The 17,416-nt window shown below is 38.0% G+C and overlaps 1 protein-coding gene across 1 annotated transcript in view; it reads left to right on the top strand.

The window, feature by feature from the left end:
- Nucleotides 1-17,416, top strand: part of COL12A1 (collagen type XII alpha 1 chain) — a 171,265-nt gene that overhangs the window by 51,393 nt on the left and 102,456 nt on the right. The window contains exons 18-19 of the mRNA XM_018558906.1: nt 10,564-10,833; nt 15,786-16,052. Of these exons, the coding sequence (XP_018414408.1) occupies nt 10,564-10,833; nt 15,786-16,052 (537 nt within the window). The remainder of the gene's footprint in view (nt 1-10,563; nt 10,834-15,785; nt 16,053-17,416) is intronic.

Here is a 17,416-nt window from a genome sequence, read left to right as displayed (position 1 = left end):
TATGTGTTTATGGTTTGCATAGAATATTCTTAGCATTTTGCTTTATTGCTCAACCACAGCTTAAACCTTTTTTATTGAATAGCATGGGAAAGAATAAGTACCTTAGTCAGATTCTATTGCAGTCTGTGTCTTCACTGGGATATTTCTCCTCACAGAAAGTGTGGAGAATCTCATCAAGCCTGAAACAGCAATAAAATCTGAGAGAGGTTCTTCTGTTTCCTACTCTACTAAAAAATAACATCCCTTGTGGAGAGCTTATTCTCACTTCCTGTCCCACTGACCACCCAAGTGAGGGGAATTCTAAATAGTGGAGGATGGAAATGAAAAATATTTAGAGATTTAACCACAGTAAGGAAATTATTAATGTTAGACAGCATCAGAAATATTATCTGTAATGGTCCATGAGTCCATACATACACCAGAAATTCATAATTGGCATGGTCTATATTATTTAATAAAACCAATCATCTCATGTCAGAAGACATAGATTGAATAATTAGATGACCTAAACATGTATTTATGAAACTACATCGTTTTTGCGCTAGTTGTAGCCATATGGAGGAAGTAACTTATTCCTTGTACGCTGCAGTATTTATGCCGTTTCTTTGGAAATGCTGAAATGTTTTAGGATCAGTTTCCTCCTACAGAGAGAATTAGACTGATTTGACATTTCTGCACACTGAAGCCCTTAGCATCTCAGAGGAAGTATATGTCATGTTTACTGAGCCTTTCACTTTCTCTAAAAAGATTACTACAAGACTTTCTTTGTGTATGTTGGATATTTAGTGCTGAGTCATACTCTTTTCAAAATATGTAGCCAACGTCTGTGTTCTTGACATTTGAAGGGACTTCACATTTACTAAGTATTTATTCAAATTTGTTTGGGTTACAATAAACACATTTATTAGCTAAAAATAAAGCATAGTGGGGCTTGTTTCCTGCACATAGTAGCAAAGTCCACACCTAATATATTTAGTAGATTTTAAGTTTCAAACTATATTCTAAAGCTGGCCATACATGGCTTGAATTTCTGCTCATTCCTGCTGAATTGGTTGAACTAAATTACTTATCAGTAAGACAATAAATGTTCTTTAAGTGGAAATACACTTTAAGCACAAGCTTCCTCCAGCCACAGGCAACTGTTGGCATATTAAAGTCGGTCCTTATGCGTAGCTTTATTCTTTCAGCAAAGCTTAAATCTAGGGTGCTGTATTAGGGAACGTTGACCAGATCTCTCATAAGTGTTGTGTAGCTTGCCTTGTCCTGCACTACTGTTGGCTAGAAAGAATGCCCATCATAACTTTTCATCAACAAGGTGGTAAGGAGGGGCTCTTCTCACTACTACAACACCCCAAATTTGAAGGTAAGTAGGGTGCATTGCTTGGGCAGTTTTAGAGGATACAATGGTCTAAGATTTGAGATACATACAGGGAACACAGCCTACCTACTTAATGCTTCTCTTTTGCATCCAAACATTGTACCACTGTTCCAGTCCACCCCGCTCTCTTATGTCAGTAATTTGGTAATCTGAGAATGATTTTGCTCTCTTGTTTGCAGTGTAGGAGCAACATTCCCAAGCAAGCCAACTGCAGGTTTGTTGCTGTTTCTCACAAACAGAAAGCCTTAAGGTTTAAAGTTCAGTTTTAACTCAGTGGTTTATTGGTTGAATTTGATTGGTGGTACTACAATCACAGAGAGGGAGAGAGCTGCAAATTAAAGTAGAAAGGTCATTTTTAAAAACAATAAAGCTGCACTTGAGGCAGATATAAAAAAAGCACCAGTTAACGTAGTTATGAATTATTTAAAAAAAGGTTATGAAACATATATTTAAATGCGTAGGAGATGGTGAGTCCCTCTGCACTCCTCACAGCGTTCCCGGCCCAAGCAGTGATAGTGGTGCTCGCAGTGACAATCACGGATGGCGCCGTGCAAATCAACAGTGAAAAGCAGAAATCATCAGCACTCAATAAATATAATTGATGTACATTTAATCGGACCAGTCGTCACAGACAAAACCAACGTTTCGGGGCCACACAGGGTCCCTTCATCAGTCACATCAGTCATGATGAAGGGACCCTGTGCAGCCCTGAAACGTTGGTTTTGTCTGTGACGACTGGTCCGAATAAATGGACATCAACGATATTTATTGAGTGCTGGTGATTTCTGCTTTTCACTATATATTTAAATGCAACTACTAAAAGCACTGAAAATTTGACTTGAAATTTGCCTCTTGGAATCCCCTATACAGTAGCTATAAAAATGGAAGGGGGAGCACTAGGGACCATGCAGATTCTGCTGTCAGGGCATGTGCTGACAATAAATATGCTGGGAGGCATAAGCAGACGGATCAGCCCATAAGTCTAATACTGCTCCCTAACTGTCCAGTTACCAGATGGGAGTGGAGCGGTGACCAAACTATGTTGCTTAAAGTGACACTAAATCTTAAAACTGCTGTCAAGTACCGTAACTATTAAAAAAGTGTAGCTTATTTGTGTATCACTCAGCTGTAGATCCTCAAATCATCTCTGAATTCATGCTGATACTGTCCTTCCTTCTGCTGGAGGGTGGCAACTTTTGTTCCCCACGATCCCTGTGTGTGTTGTAAAGTAGCCACAGTAGCCACCACTCCAAGCTCACTCCTACGATGAATTACAATCTCATGTTTAGTTTACTAATTTTTTCACTAAGAAATAAATGGTCAGTTAAAGGGAGTTCATAAATACAATTTCTACTAGATTTACCAATCATGGTCTACATCCGTGGTAGTCACACTTCAGCCCTCCAGCTGTGGTGAAACTACAAATCCTATCATGTCTCTGCCTTTGGCTGTCAGGGTCTTGCAATGTGTCATGGGATTTGTAGTCTCACCACAGCTAGAGGCTGAAGTTTGACTACCTCTAGTCTACATTGTCCAGTTGTGACTGTAGGCAAGTGATCACTCAAATTCTTTTTTTGTGCAATGCTGAAGGCTCAGATTCAGTTTATAGTTATAATTCATCTTGTGAAGTAATATTAACCACTACAATGTTTTTGGGACATTGCAGTTTTAAAGAAGAGGTTTGGTTCTTGTTGGCAGTGGATGTGTGTGGCCTCCCAAATGAAGGCTGAAAATCATGTCAGCGTGCAAACCATATTTGTACTGTAGTTTGTTTTTGTGCTGCTACTAGTGTACAGATTGCTTGAAGGATTAGGGTCAGGAATATACATCTGTATTCCAATGACAATACATGATTGTTGGACGGTTTGTCATTTTTATGACCTGTTACTCTGATTCTAGTATTGCCCAGCATCTGGATTGTTTTCTAGTAAAATGATCGTGTGAGAAAAAAGACATATGTTTTACTGACTAAAGACAATAGACTCATTAACTACAGTCCTTAGAACTGGACAACATACATTTTCAATTACGCTGACAAAAAAATAAAATTATAACTAAACTTGGACAAGGGGCCAGATAAAACATTGTTGGAGCACCACATATTTGGCACATGGAAACCTGCTATTTTGAATACCTCAAAAAGTAGTCCAATTTGAAAGGTTTGAAAGGAAAGATGCGATTAGTGTACCAATTGTAAAAAAAATCTCAAGTACAGCTTTGTGCACAAAAAATCTCCAAATATGTGCCAAATAGAAAATGGTTCAGAAACGGAATTTGTCAATATCTGGTGCAATGATGTGCGCAGTAGTGCACTAAGAGGATGATGGTGCAAGGCAGCTACACACAGGGACGTATCCATCACAAGGAAAACAAGGCATTTGATTTGGGTGGCACTTTCCAGGGGGGCAGCAAAATGACCCCAGGCCACACAAAGTCAGTCAGCCTCGACTGCCTAATCAGGCAAATTAGGCCACCGCTCATTGGGTCTCACAGCCACCTAATTTACCTGAAAAAGCTTCCAGGTGGATTAAACAGGACCAGAGGTGGGGCAGAGGAGGGGCCGAGGCGGGACCGGAGGCTAGGCTGGGGCTGAGTGAAATGTGGCCTGTATCCAGCGACTGACAGGTTACGCAAAATGTCTTAAACATAAAGGAGTGGGGAAAATTCAGATTGGGGGGGTGCCCAAGTGTAGTCTTACCTAGGGCAGTACAAACCCCAAATAACCCACTGGCTACGCATTCTACTATACACCAAATATGTGCTGTAACATTATAGTTTATTTGACATGTGATGCTTCAAAATAAGTTGTCACATGCAACAATTCGTACTACTCAACAACCGGCAGTCTTAGTTTATCTGGTCCAATGTCTTTAGTCAATATACTTCAGCACAATATGACAGTAATGTAAATTTACAAATGTCTATTCCAAATTTTGTGCTCGAAAAACTAAAAAGATTAACTTTACGTAATATGGATATTAGAATCGACATCAGTCATTGCCAATACTTATGTTTTACAGCTGTATATTGAGTTGGTTCTTATAGTTTATTCAGTTATGCCTAAAATCGATTTCCTCTGGGTATTTGGTAATGACTGCTGGATGCAATTCAAACCCAGAGCCAAAGACATAAAAATGCATTATGATGCAGTAGGGAGTAAGACTCTGTTCACATCTGCACATTTTAGGTGAATTGCGGGCTCAGTGCATTAGAAAGTAATGCTTGCTGCATGTTTGATGTGGTTGCCATCAAAACACGTGTTACATAGAATTTAGGGGCATCGCCTGTATACCTTATAAAAAAGCAAATGTAACAGGCATAAAACAAAGAACATCCAACACAATGTACCTAAAATGTTATGTGAACTGGGTCTTAAAGTATAACTAAAGGCAGAACTTATTTTAAGATGTGGGGAAGGATTAGAACCACTGGCTGCCACCAAAACATGAATAGAAGGGAAATCTTACAATGGGAATACTTGTTACTGTGACAATTGTCTAAGTGGGGAGATATCCTCTCACAGCTGCGGGAACGATCGCAGGGGTCCCCAACTGGTTATGTATATGTTTGTACATGCTTGACCGCAAAGCCTAACCATTTTTGTTTGTTTTACTTTCTGTTGGTACTGTAAGGTGCTCTCATGCTTGTACAAATAAAGAATTAAAAAAAAAACCATAGTAATAATTACATTTATTAAACATGCTTCTTAGAGATAGATTGTTATGAATATCAACTCTGTAATGTAGGTTGACATGATGCAATCTTAAACTGTGAAGGGGATTTTCTATTATGAGATCTTTGAAATTGTGGAACTCCCTTTCATAGGCAGTGTTTTCAGCACAGAGTATGGAATAATTCAAGACCTGTCTAGATACTTTTCTAGAGCAAGATATACAGGTGTACAGGTTTTAGTAACTCAAAGGAACACACACACACACACACACACACACACACACACACACACACACACAACCAACCACATGGGTTGAACCTGATTGACCTGTGTCTTTCTTTAACCTCAACAACTATGTAAATATGTATGTTACTATGTAATATTTATTAAAGAAGATTTCTGCTTAACATAATTAACTTTTCCAAAAAATGCTGTGTGTGGGTCTCTCATAATAACACATGCAAGTGGAAAACATTTAGTACTTGTGTATGGCCATTCTTCTGTGTTTGGGGGTTTGAGGGACTATGTATAGTCACAGCATGGTGTACATGGACTCTTAATGTTGAATCAGTGCAAGCACAGACAGCTTACTCTTGAATTTGTGGTTCAGGAAAGCTATGAAAAGTGTTTTATGTAAACTGAGATCTGCTTCAAAGTGTATCTCTATACAAATTTTTTAGTTTTGGCTAGAGTGGTGAAGGGTAGACCCTCTCCAAGGTCAGGTTTTTACTGCTGTCTGTCTCATCATTGGCAAAACTCACCCCTCTGTTTGTACTGGTGACCATTGTCACTGAGATAAAAAGTGAGGGTAAAGTGAGTTATCCCCATAATAAAAGGTAAGGGAAAACCTTCCAATGCAGACACTTCTTCCAGGGACAACTATCTTAAACTTTCTGAGTTTTTTTTTTAACTTCCTATCATGTTTTTGGGGCAGGAAATGAGGACTAATCTCCCCAATAGGACATGGACAGCAAAAACAAATAATAATTAGAAGAATAAGAATAACAATAATAATCTGACAGGTTTTTAATGCTAACTCAATCCCAAGCCAAAAATTGTATTTCACCTTTTAAGTTGCATTAGTGAAATAAATGAACTTTTTCACGATATTCTAATTATTCGAGTTTCACCTGTATACTTTAACTATTTTTAATCAAGCAGCAAAATAAAAAGAAAATAGAATACGTTTATATCTTTTCTCATTGCTAAATCTGGGAGGTCAGGAAAACATATTTTTTTTATACTTCCACCATATCACTTCGAAGAATTATTATCATTTATATTACTTTTTGTGGTGTTGGTGAATTAAACCAAATATTCTTTCCAGTGCATTGCATGTTAATAAATAATTGTAATGGCTTCGCTGACATACATACATGTAAAATGCCGTATGTCTGTTTTGGCTCAAATCTCACCTTAGTGAAACATTTTAACTATAGAATTACATCTTTCTGTTAAGTCTCATAACTCCACCACACAGGCATAGTTAAGAAGTGCATTAATTTATAGTTTATGTCTCAATGACTACCATATGGCCTAGATTTCCCAGGATACTCCTGTCCTATACAGCTCCATCTATTTCATTTGACATATCTTCATAAGCATTCTGCAAAATGTGGATTAGGGCTCATGCACATGGCCGCAAGAGGGCTGTACAGTTCACATAGCAGCATATTTCTTTGGCTGGGAGTGACAGGTGCACCATACAGTGGCTTATAGCCAGCATGTACATATCAATGACAGGCAGGCTGAAGCTGTGGCTGTATAAGTATATAGAAAATGACACCATAAGCATCCGTACAGGGCCATAGGCATATCCCCAAACATAGGCCGCCTGTCTTTGACTGTACAGGCTGGCAATACTCTGCTGTATGGTGCACCTGTCACTCCCAGCCGATACACAAATAAGATACAAAAGCCCACAATTTCAGCTTACACATGATTGGATGGTTGAAACTGCTTTCACTCACAAAGTATAGTAAACAGTCTTTGCTCCTTGGAGCTGATTTACTAAATGAGTGGAATGTTCACTAAGCTTTGTGACGCTAACAAATTGGGATTTTTGGGGGGATATTTACTCAATCACTTGCAAGGGAAAGTAAAGATAAACTCCAGCCAAATAGATAAATACACAGGTATAATATTTTTTTTAGCAGCAGAAAAAAATTATATTACTGTCCATCCAGTCCTGATATTTACACAATTCTACCACACAGCACAATCCTGCCTGGCAATGGATGGGACCCGACCTTCTTCTGCTGCAGCTTCACATTCATTCACAGGTCTTTTCGTCACCCCCTGTCCTGTGACTGCATAGTGAGAGTAGAAGCAGCACACTGATGGGCTCTCTCTGTCACTCTCTTTCCTTCTATTAGCATGCTCCTTGCACTACAGAACACCTTAATCTCCAAAATATACAACAGGGGCCTCTTATTCATCAAGCAAATTGAACATTTACTTAGTAATATGGACATTCCGTTTTTAAAATATTGATGTATACATACACACATATTTATAATGATGTGCTTATAACTGCAGAAGCATGAATAGGCTTCATTTAAAGCTCATCATCATGTCCCCCTCCCCCCAAATTGTTTGCCCCTAAAGCTTTCCATACACTGATTATTTTTAAAGCCCATTATACATGCCTTAAATCCTGCAGTTTTTTTTAGCTGGTCCAGTACCATCACAGGTCTTTTCTTATCTTCTCATCCTTACTTCTGGAGAGTGCAGTATTAATATAATAATGTGTGAGCACTGCTCTGGCCCGGAGTATTGTGAGCCCAGGTTGGTGTGATGATGTGCGCACAGCAAGTCCATGATGGTCTGCTCTCATTGGAAGTGGGTTGGATGATGCTGGGTACCATTCATCACTCATATGAAATGAATCAAAGTGCAGATGTTTGGACAGGGTATTATAATTAATGTTAAAAGTAATAACCATGCTCGCAAATTCAGCTGAACTAAAGAAATAAAAGAAGAAAGCCAGAATGGTAGACAGGTACATAAGGAAACAGGAAGACTATAAAGATTATTTTACCTTTTACCACAGTTTTGCTTCATCTATCCTCTAAACACTCAGCAATACATTCTGCTTCCTGTCCGTGTCTGTAGGAATGTGTTTCACAGGCCACTTGGCATTGTAAAAGTATTTTATTGAAAGTACTTCCCTCTCTTTGAAATATACTTTACGTAAAGAGAAACTCATTCTTTGCCATATAAAGGGTTTAACAAAATGTAAGAGATATTTCAATTTCCATATTAAATGTAAACATGATATAGTTTATAAAACCCCGTGTTTAGTTCCCATGTTTTAGTGCCACCATTTTCATATAATTGGAAAAAATATAAAGTAAATGTGAATTAAACAAATCAAATCTTTTTCAATAAATCACAAATGTCTGATTCATGTCAATATGTTGGAAATGCATTGGCAGGTTTTCTGATCTGTGGAGACTCACGCAGTTCATACATTCCTGCATTCTGGCTTATGAATCGTTAAATTCTCCATACATAAAAAAACATTTTCATGCAAATATTCAGATAAATTAAAATTTTGCAATTTGCCAAAAATTTAAAGATTTAGCAATTTTCCTGATTAATAAATTAATGTGTTAATATATATTTGTTGCCTAGATTCAGTTTTATATTAAGGTGAATCTAAAACCAAAACCTTTTTATTAATTTTAAGTAGAAATGTTAAACCTATTTCATATTTTTTAGTTGTCTGTGTCATGTCTTGGAAAATTCACACTATTTGTCCTGGTAACCCTTTCAATTGGGCAAATATGATGGGAAATCCAAAATGTTACATTTGTCACTGAATCAGAAGATATAGGGGTTGATTTACTAACCTTATAAACACACCATGAACATGTATACACCTCTGTAGTGTGTTCCCTCCCAGCATGATCTGTGGGTGGAATCTAAACACCTTTGTAGTGTGTACACACCCAGCAGGTGTGTTGTGCAAAGCCAAGCATGAATTTGCAAGGTGATGTTGTGTAAATTAGCTCTATGTTGTGTTGCTTGCGTTGATGAATGCAGGAATGTAAATGCATGAGCTAACCATTTTTGTCTAAACTGTGAAGCAGCATTATATATGCATCATGTGCATGATTTTTCCATATATGGCATTAGTGGAAATATGTTTTTAGAGACTTTTTGGTTGATAAATACGTTTTGCTGTGTAAAAATCACACGCACCTAGTGCGTGCGTGTGTTTAGGTTAGTAAATCACCCCCATAAAGTTACAGCACTAAAAATAAATGCATGTCACATATTTATTGTGAACACAGCATTGCATAATCAAAAAAATACTTATCTTTTGAGGCCTTACAGGGTCTCGTGAGAAGAAAAGTATTCTAGAGAGTGAAAAGTCCTTATTTTTACATTGCTAGGCAATGGCAATACCAAACACTGGTCCCAACCACACCCTCTAGGCAGGGACCTCAGCTGGCACATGATCTGCCTGTAAAGCACACAGGGCATGTGTGGGCAACAGCCAATGGTCAGGCAATGCTAGACTGCATCTGGCATTGCCAAGCTAGTACAATAAATCGAGCGATCATGTGGTGAACATACCAATGCAAACTGGGGAAGGAGGGAAAATGAGTGGGATGCAAAAAAAGGAAGAACAAGAAGAGAAAGTGCAAAGAGTTTTTATTTTTTACTTTGCCTTAAAATCTATTTGTTGGGTATTTAGAGGCAAAGTACATCTTCCCTTCCCCACACTTCATTGATGTGTAAATTTGGTCAAGATACATAGATGACATCTTTATCAGCTGAACAGGTGCCAAAGATGGTATGGTTATGGCACAGCACTATCTGTTGCAATCATTCACATACCCACTGATCATTTAAAGGTCAAGTATTGTAAGGAGTTCAGCTTCAAATTTGGGCTTCATTTGTCATTGAAATGTGAGCAAAAGGAAATCTTCCAATGGAAACACTTGTTACAGTGACAACTGTCTGAGGGGATTCTCCCTCATTTTGGAAAGATTTTTTTATCTTACTTCCTCTTTTGTCTGTGAAAGGAAATCTCCCCTATACAACACAGGCAGCAAAAAGAACCAACAACTATTCTCTACTCTATCCCAAACTAAAACATGCTTTAAATATATTGCGAAACATACGGAAAAAAATTACGTAATTTTAATTTGTTTCTGTTATATTAATAACACAGATCACTGGCCCATATTTTAAAAATAAATATATGTTCTTTAAAAATAATTTTTCAAATGTCAACAATGGCAAAAATGTAAGTGGCTTATTAAGGATAATACAAAAAATTGCTGTGGTATGCAGTAATCTGTAATCTGTAACAATAGTTCTCTTTTAAACTTTTATCAGATTAGACTATTTACAACAGTGAAAATGTTAGATGGGTTGCCTCCACTTTGTTTTAAACCTATAAGGGCTATGAGTTGGTTGTTTTCAAGGTATTAAAATGATGGGGTGCATTTTACTATAATGTTTTAATGATTTGTTGCTCTTTCACTTTATTTTGTAGAAAGAGGTTCACCTCGTGATTTAATAACCAGGGATATTACAGACACTACAATAGGAACGTCATGGACAGCAGCTCCAGGAATGGTCCGTGGTTACAGAATTGCATGGAAATCTCTGTTTGATGATGAGTCTGGAGAGAAGACTGTACCTAGTGATGTCACTAATACAGTCCTGGAGTACCTTAAACCAGAAACAAAATACAAAATCTCAGTTTTTGCTGATTACAAAAGTGGCGAAGGAGCCCCTCTTGAAGGAGAAGCTACTACAGAAGGTAATAATGAATATTATTTATGATCGTCTTGCTTTTAGAGACAAATACATTTGTAGGAAAATCCCTTATTTACTTGCAACTGACAAAGCCCAATGGTACCTGGCACTTGTTGCCAGAGTGACAGGAGCCTTGGAGCAGTATTGTGGATCTGTGTGTAATACATACATTGATGTAGAGTAGCTGTTTGTCTTCTCATTTGCTGATCAATACTATCTTTACTTTTGCTGTTTATTTTGTTGTTGCTTAATGCTTAAAAAACTTGTGTTTGAACACCCAGATGCACCATTCCATACTATACACCATTGCTGTATAGAATATATTCTCATGTAAAACATATTTTTTTGCTGAAAAATGAAAAAGAATCCACCCGTAATATACATTTCTTTTTGATTTTGAGATCATGGTGGCAAGACATAGGCAGGGGCATTACTACAAATCATGAGGTTCCATAAAATGAAATGATAATTCCCCCACCTCACCCCTTTCAGAAGAGCCTACTACATTAGTGTTAGTGGAAAGGCCGCCCTAAAGCATTGGTGGTCAGTGACTTTTTAACATTACACTGTTACATTGACAGTTTGTGGCAAAGCCACATTACATTGTTGAATGGCAATCTCAGTGTGTCTCATTTGGAATGGGATGCTGCTGATTAAAATGTGTAAACACTGCTCTGAATTTAGCCTCAGCAACACCAAATTATACATGCCTGCTCAAAGACACCCTGACTACAGAATCAACCCCTCATTGAGGATTCTAAAATAGTCTGAGGCCAGTTGGGAGAGTGTAGTCTGTATTGTGGGCAAATCATTTAGCTGGCCCTTCTCAGTATGGATGTCTGTTCCAAAAAGCTCTCTGAAATCCCTAAACATTCGCAGTTAGTAAGGGCACTGGCTAGATGAAGAACATAAAATGCCAGCACTTCTTAAACCTTTCACTTTTGGTCATTACCCATAGCATTAACCATATATGATGGAAGGTTGGATACTATGGACATATTCTTGTCTTCGTCATGCAGGACTTCTAACTGTAAGATACATGGAGACAAGGTTTTAGACTCATTAATCATTATCCTTAGCTTTAGTTTTAACGATCATGAGCTGCAATATAATCAAAATGCTTTTTGGGAAAAAAGGAAAAGAAACTCATGTATGTGCATGCCAACACAGAAGACATAGTATAGATATAAACATTTATCAAATGTTGACAATGTCTCATTGGAGATTAATATCATTCCACTGTATTCTGTAGAGCTGGTTGAGTATGAACCTGTCTGCTTATCTTTTACTAATTAATCAATTCTCAGGAATGACACAGCGTGACATAATTGTTATATTCTCCAATGCAGGTATATTGCTTTGATCAAAAACCCTTTAGAAAAAAAAAACAACTAAGATATATAAAGGTATTTCCCAATGCCCAGCATACATATATAAAAGCATTGAAGCTTACAAATAAAACTGAACAACCTAGAACAATCAGAAAATATTGCAATAAGCTTAATGATATTTTAATTTAAAAAGGAACAAAGGGTCACATTGCCCAAATTCTGTAACATGTAGGAGTGAAATAAACTTTGTATTCCTTTTTCAGAGATACCTTAGAAGCAGCACAATTGCATAATAGAGTTTTGCATGTTATTATTAATTAAGCATCTCTCATATATCCTTATTTAGTAAAAAGTCTTTATTCTCAAGTGCTAAATCTCAAAAATGGATTTCAAGTTTTAAATATCTTTAGATGGGAATAAGTCAAATAGTTCACCAACTGACTGGTTGCTGTAGGTTACTGCACTTGAGAATTAAAATAATACATTAAAAAACTCTTTAGAAAATATGAGGGATTATATAATAGCTACAGTATGTGGAGAGTCTATACAGTACTTCCATTACATTGTATTGCATGTTACAATACTTTGAAGATTAACATTCAGAATTACTTGTAATGCCTTTCACCATGAACAGGAAAATTTAGTAACTGGAGACTAGCAGATTTGGTGGAGGATCATCTTTTCTCAGCAAGTACCGTGAGAAATAAAGTTTAACAGTTTTCTTATGGTCCAAGCCTAATGGCAGGATCACTGCAGCTGTTCCAATTGCATCATGTAACCATCACGCCTAAACTTGACTGTGTTACACTTTAAGTATATGTAGATATGCATTTTTTTAAATAAAATCCCTGGAATTTCAGGAAATTCTCTAAAGACACATCTGTTGAAAGATTTCCCAGGCATTTTTTCAGATCTGAAAACATGTGCAAAGCATGTGAATATTGTTTATCATATAAACCTTGGGCAGAAACTGAAAAATTAAGCTGAAAAGTAACCTGATAATATGTATAGCACAGGACATACAATTGTGGGTATCTAAATGAATGTATTTTCTGTCAAGAGCATCTGTCACTCAAACACAGTGATATCTGTAAATTTGTGAGATGCTTTGGAACAAATTGCCTTGACATTTAGTACTCTGCATGCTTATGATCCTACCTTTAGCTTGCAAAATGCATGTGATCATAGCATAATAAAGGCTCAGTATATGCATCTATTTATACATTCTGTTACAAGAAGATTCACAAAACTTTTAGCCAAGATTCACACAAGATTCAGAAAAATTTGCAAATCCTGGGTGAAAGTTATGTGAATCTTTTGTGAAGGTTTTATAAATCTTTTGTGAAGAATTTATAATTAGACCCCTAATTGCTTACTGGTGCAACAGTGTGGTTACATGCATGTGTGCAATAGGCATAAGGTTTGGGTTCGCGGCTACCATGGGTTCGAGATTTGTGCTCTGGGTGAAATTTGTGTGGATTCTCATGGGAATTTTTTTAAAACTATAGTGCACCACATGGTACTTACTAAAAATTTTCTACTGCTGGCCAATTTAACATTGTTGTATCATGGTCTCGTAATTCTTAATGAAAGCTTGGTAGCAATTGGCCAGTGGCAGGGCAGATTTGCATCAGGACAGGAAAAATAAGGAGAGCTACAGCAAACTACTGGCCAATTTCTATCTGCCAGCCAAAGTGGACATGTGTGATTGCTAAATCTACCTGAAACAAAGCCTTTTCTTCCAAACTGAAATGCATCAGACTTGGGTGCTGGTGCTGTATATAACCCAAGCTAATTATAAAAGAAAAAATAAATTCTATGGCAAAATATGCGCTGCCGACTGGGACTGTCCATGAAACTCTTATTGTAACACATAATCCAAATTTAAGGCAACTTCCAAGCATGTTATTTAAAGGTTGTGGGCATTTTCAATGTGGCCCTCAAAGACTCATGAAATAATTTTTACCTGGTGTATTGTATGTGCGCCCCCATCTTGGAGGCAGAGAGCATGAGATCACCCGACACCAGCGTTGGGTTACATCATACGCATGTATGTATGGATGCAGCAAGATGGCGGTGCCAATAGACAACTAATTAATAGATGCATGAATATATTTTTAGTATATTCGGGCATATAATAATTCGTTATTTTGGATTTGGACGAACTGCCGAATCAACTGAATTTCGTGATTCAGCAAGTTCATCCGAATCCAAATGTACATGTCTAGTTGCCAGGTGTGTTATCTTTTGGAAATGAAAGAATGACATTTTGAGTGATTAATTTTTCACCCAGCATGAGCACATTACAATGAGGCTCTGATCTATGTTTGCTGTATTAACAATGATTAAATAAGCTATAATTATCTTTTCTATCAGATATCCCGTAATTATACCAATTTTCTAAAGTATATTGCTCTGGCTTTTTATGTTCCATATACAGAAAACTCAAATTAATGCAACTAGGTTATGATTAGTACAATAAAACAAATTATGTTTTTTTGATGTACCTGATTTTAATTTGGTATTACCCCCTGAATCCACTGAACTGTAGAATTCAGACTGAAAGAGGAAGAGAGGCAGAATGAGAGAGAGAGATGAAGAGGGAGGCAGAAGCTGTACAAGATCCAGTCAGTTTTGCTGCAGTGCTTTTGTCCTAAGAAAGAGCATGCTGATAAAAGGAGAGAGCAGTGCGACAAATGAGATGAGATTATCTGTCTGTTGCATCTCCTTTTCTCTCTCCAGTTAATGACTGGGTGATAGGCAAGACCTGTAACTATTACTTACCTGCAGTAGTCAAAAATCAAGTCTCCTGGCTTACCAGACATGGTTGTGCTGTGGGTCAGGACTGTAGAAATCTCAGAACTGGATAAATAAATGCTTGGACAGTTAAAATAACACCTGCACCAGGCTGCATGTTTTAACAAATATATAATGGATTGCAGCTGGCTAATAAAAATGTGACATGTTTCCATGGTTATTAAAAGACATTAAACACTTAAAAGACGTTTAAAACATTTAAAACTATTTAGGATGTAAGGGCTCTTTACAAGGTTTGGCCCTGCTTCTCCCACTAAATTGTGGTAATGGATGTCCTGTTCCTTGATTCGACGGTGCTGAGCCCGAATCAGAGAAAAGGTGGTCTGTTCTAAGGTGAGGGTAATTCTGCAGAGGCAGTAGAAGGAGCATGCACACGTAATTCTACTAGAGACTGGATACTCAAGACTAGGAAAAGACTTAAAGAGTGTTGAACCATCTTTGAGTCTGTGTGTGCTGTACTTTCATAAGGGAAAACTAATTGCCATAAAGGTTACAATTATACTTTCTAGTATCAGTCAGGGATAATTTTTAAGTGTCTCCAAATTACATTTTTCTTCGGAAGAGCAGTGTATTATGGCTGCAATGCCAGTATTTCCCTTAGAAAAGATAGCACACCCACCTTCTGAAAGCCTAGCTAGGTTGTCTTCAAATGTCTATGCCCAAAAACTCCACCAATATATTTTGTATATAATCTAGATCTATTGAATGGACATGTTCAAAGTAAACCTGGCAGTGAAAACGTCTCATGTACGTGTTTGGAAAGTAATAAAATGATTTACAAAAAAATATATTATGTTCCTTGCCACAGTGTCACCAAATGCAAAGACTCTTAAAGTTAGTGATGAGACAGAAAATACAATGAAAGTTACATGGCAGCCGGCTCCAGGAAATGTGGTGAATTACCGTGTCATCTATCGGCCGAAAGCAGGCGGAAGACAAATTGTTGCTAAATTGCCTGGTTCTGCCACTGCAACAGTGCTAAAAAGGCTTCAACCTTTAACCACCTATGATATAACTGTTGTCCCAGTTTACAAGTATGGAGATGGAAAAGCAAGACAAGGAGCGGGAACAACAGGTATGGTTTTAACTAGGCAAATTGTTCTTTAGTATATTTGTGTTTTTGAGGATATTTTCTGCTCTTTTATAGGTGTTTTACTGCACTCAGAAACTAAGGGGGTTAGTCACTAAGCTGCTGAAGGCAGACGAGTAAATATTCACTTCGGCCCTATACGGCTGATTTCAGCCATACATCAGCTAAATTCAGCCGTACATTGGCTGCCTTCGGTCAGCTGAATATGCTCAGCATCTTCAGCTGAGCCTAAATGAAGGAGCCGTTCCACTCAGCCGATCCATCATCTGGATCAGCTGATCCAAACCTCTGGCAGTTCACTTGCTGCTGTTTGCTCTATTCTCATAGGGGCCGGACGGCAGTAAGTGAATAGCTGAATGCCACCAAGCGGCATTCATCTTGACTATTCTGCTCGCTACCTCAGAAGTAGAAAGCATAATTAAAAAAGTTTATGAAAAATAATAACAGCATGGGGTCCTTCTCCCAGAACATACTAGACCCTTTAGGTCTGTTAGCAATGTTTGGACCCCAAGTTAAAAAACAAATGTGCAGGGTTCCCCCTCAAAGTCATACAAGGCTCTTTAGGTCTGGGAGGAATCCCAACCTCAAAAATTAGGGGAAAAAGTGGTGTCCCCCCTACAAGGGTTAAAGTAAAAATGTAAATAAATACACCAGACTTTTGTAAAAAATCCTTTAATTGAAAGAAAAACACCACAACATTTTTTGTCAATTCTTTATTAAAAAAATTCCCAAATATTGACCCAACGACGACGACTCACCGTAATAAAAAGAAACCTGATGCCCACCTACCCGTCCGCATGTCACGAACTCCCGCCGGAAAAATTACATTCTGACAGATGGTGGCAAAATATAGACAATTGGGTGGAACTAGTGGTGACATCACCGCTAGCTCCGCCCAGCTGTTTACATTTGTCCAGCACCTGTCAGAGCCTTCCCGCAGGTCTCAGCCAAATCAAACAACTGGGCAGTGCCAGCATGATGTTATGGATGGCTCCACCCAGTTCTCATTCAATGACAGCCCAGCGTCCTCTGGTCCCTTTGAAGACACTGGGCTGTCGCTGAATTACAACAACTGGGCAGAGTCGGTTGTGATGTCACGGCTGGCTCTGCCCAGTTGTTGTCATTAAATGACAACTCAGTGTACTCAAATAACCTGAGAATGCAGGGCTGTCATTAAATGACAACAAACTGGGCAGAGCCAACCATGACATCATGGATGGCTCTGCCCAGTTATCATTTGCGGGGAAAACAGTCTGCTTCGGCAGACCATTCTCCCCACTTTGGCTGTGACTACGGCTCAGCCGAGCCGAAGCATGTGTGGGTGGCTCGGACGAGGCGCTCGCCGGCCT

The sequence above is a fragment of the Nanorana parkeri genome, unplaced genomic scaffold (genome assembly GCF_000935625.1).
Source record: "Nanorana parkeri isolate BGI_ZX_2015 unplaced genomic scaffold, ASM93562v1 scaffold368, whole genome shotgun sequence".
NCBI lineage: Eukaryota > Metazoa > Chordata > Amphibia > Anura > Dicroglossidae > Nanorana > Nanorana parkeri.
The sequence above is the reverse complement of the archived record's forward strand: the minus strand, read 5'-3'. Positions and strand labels throughout refer to the sequence as shown.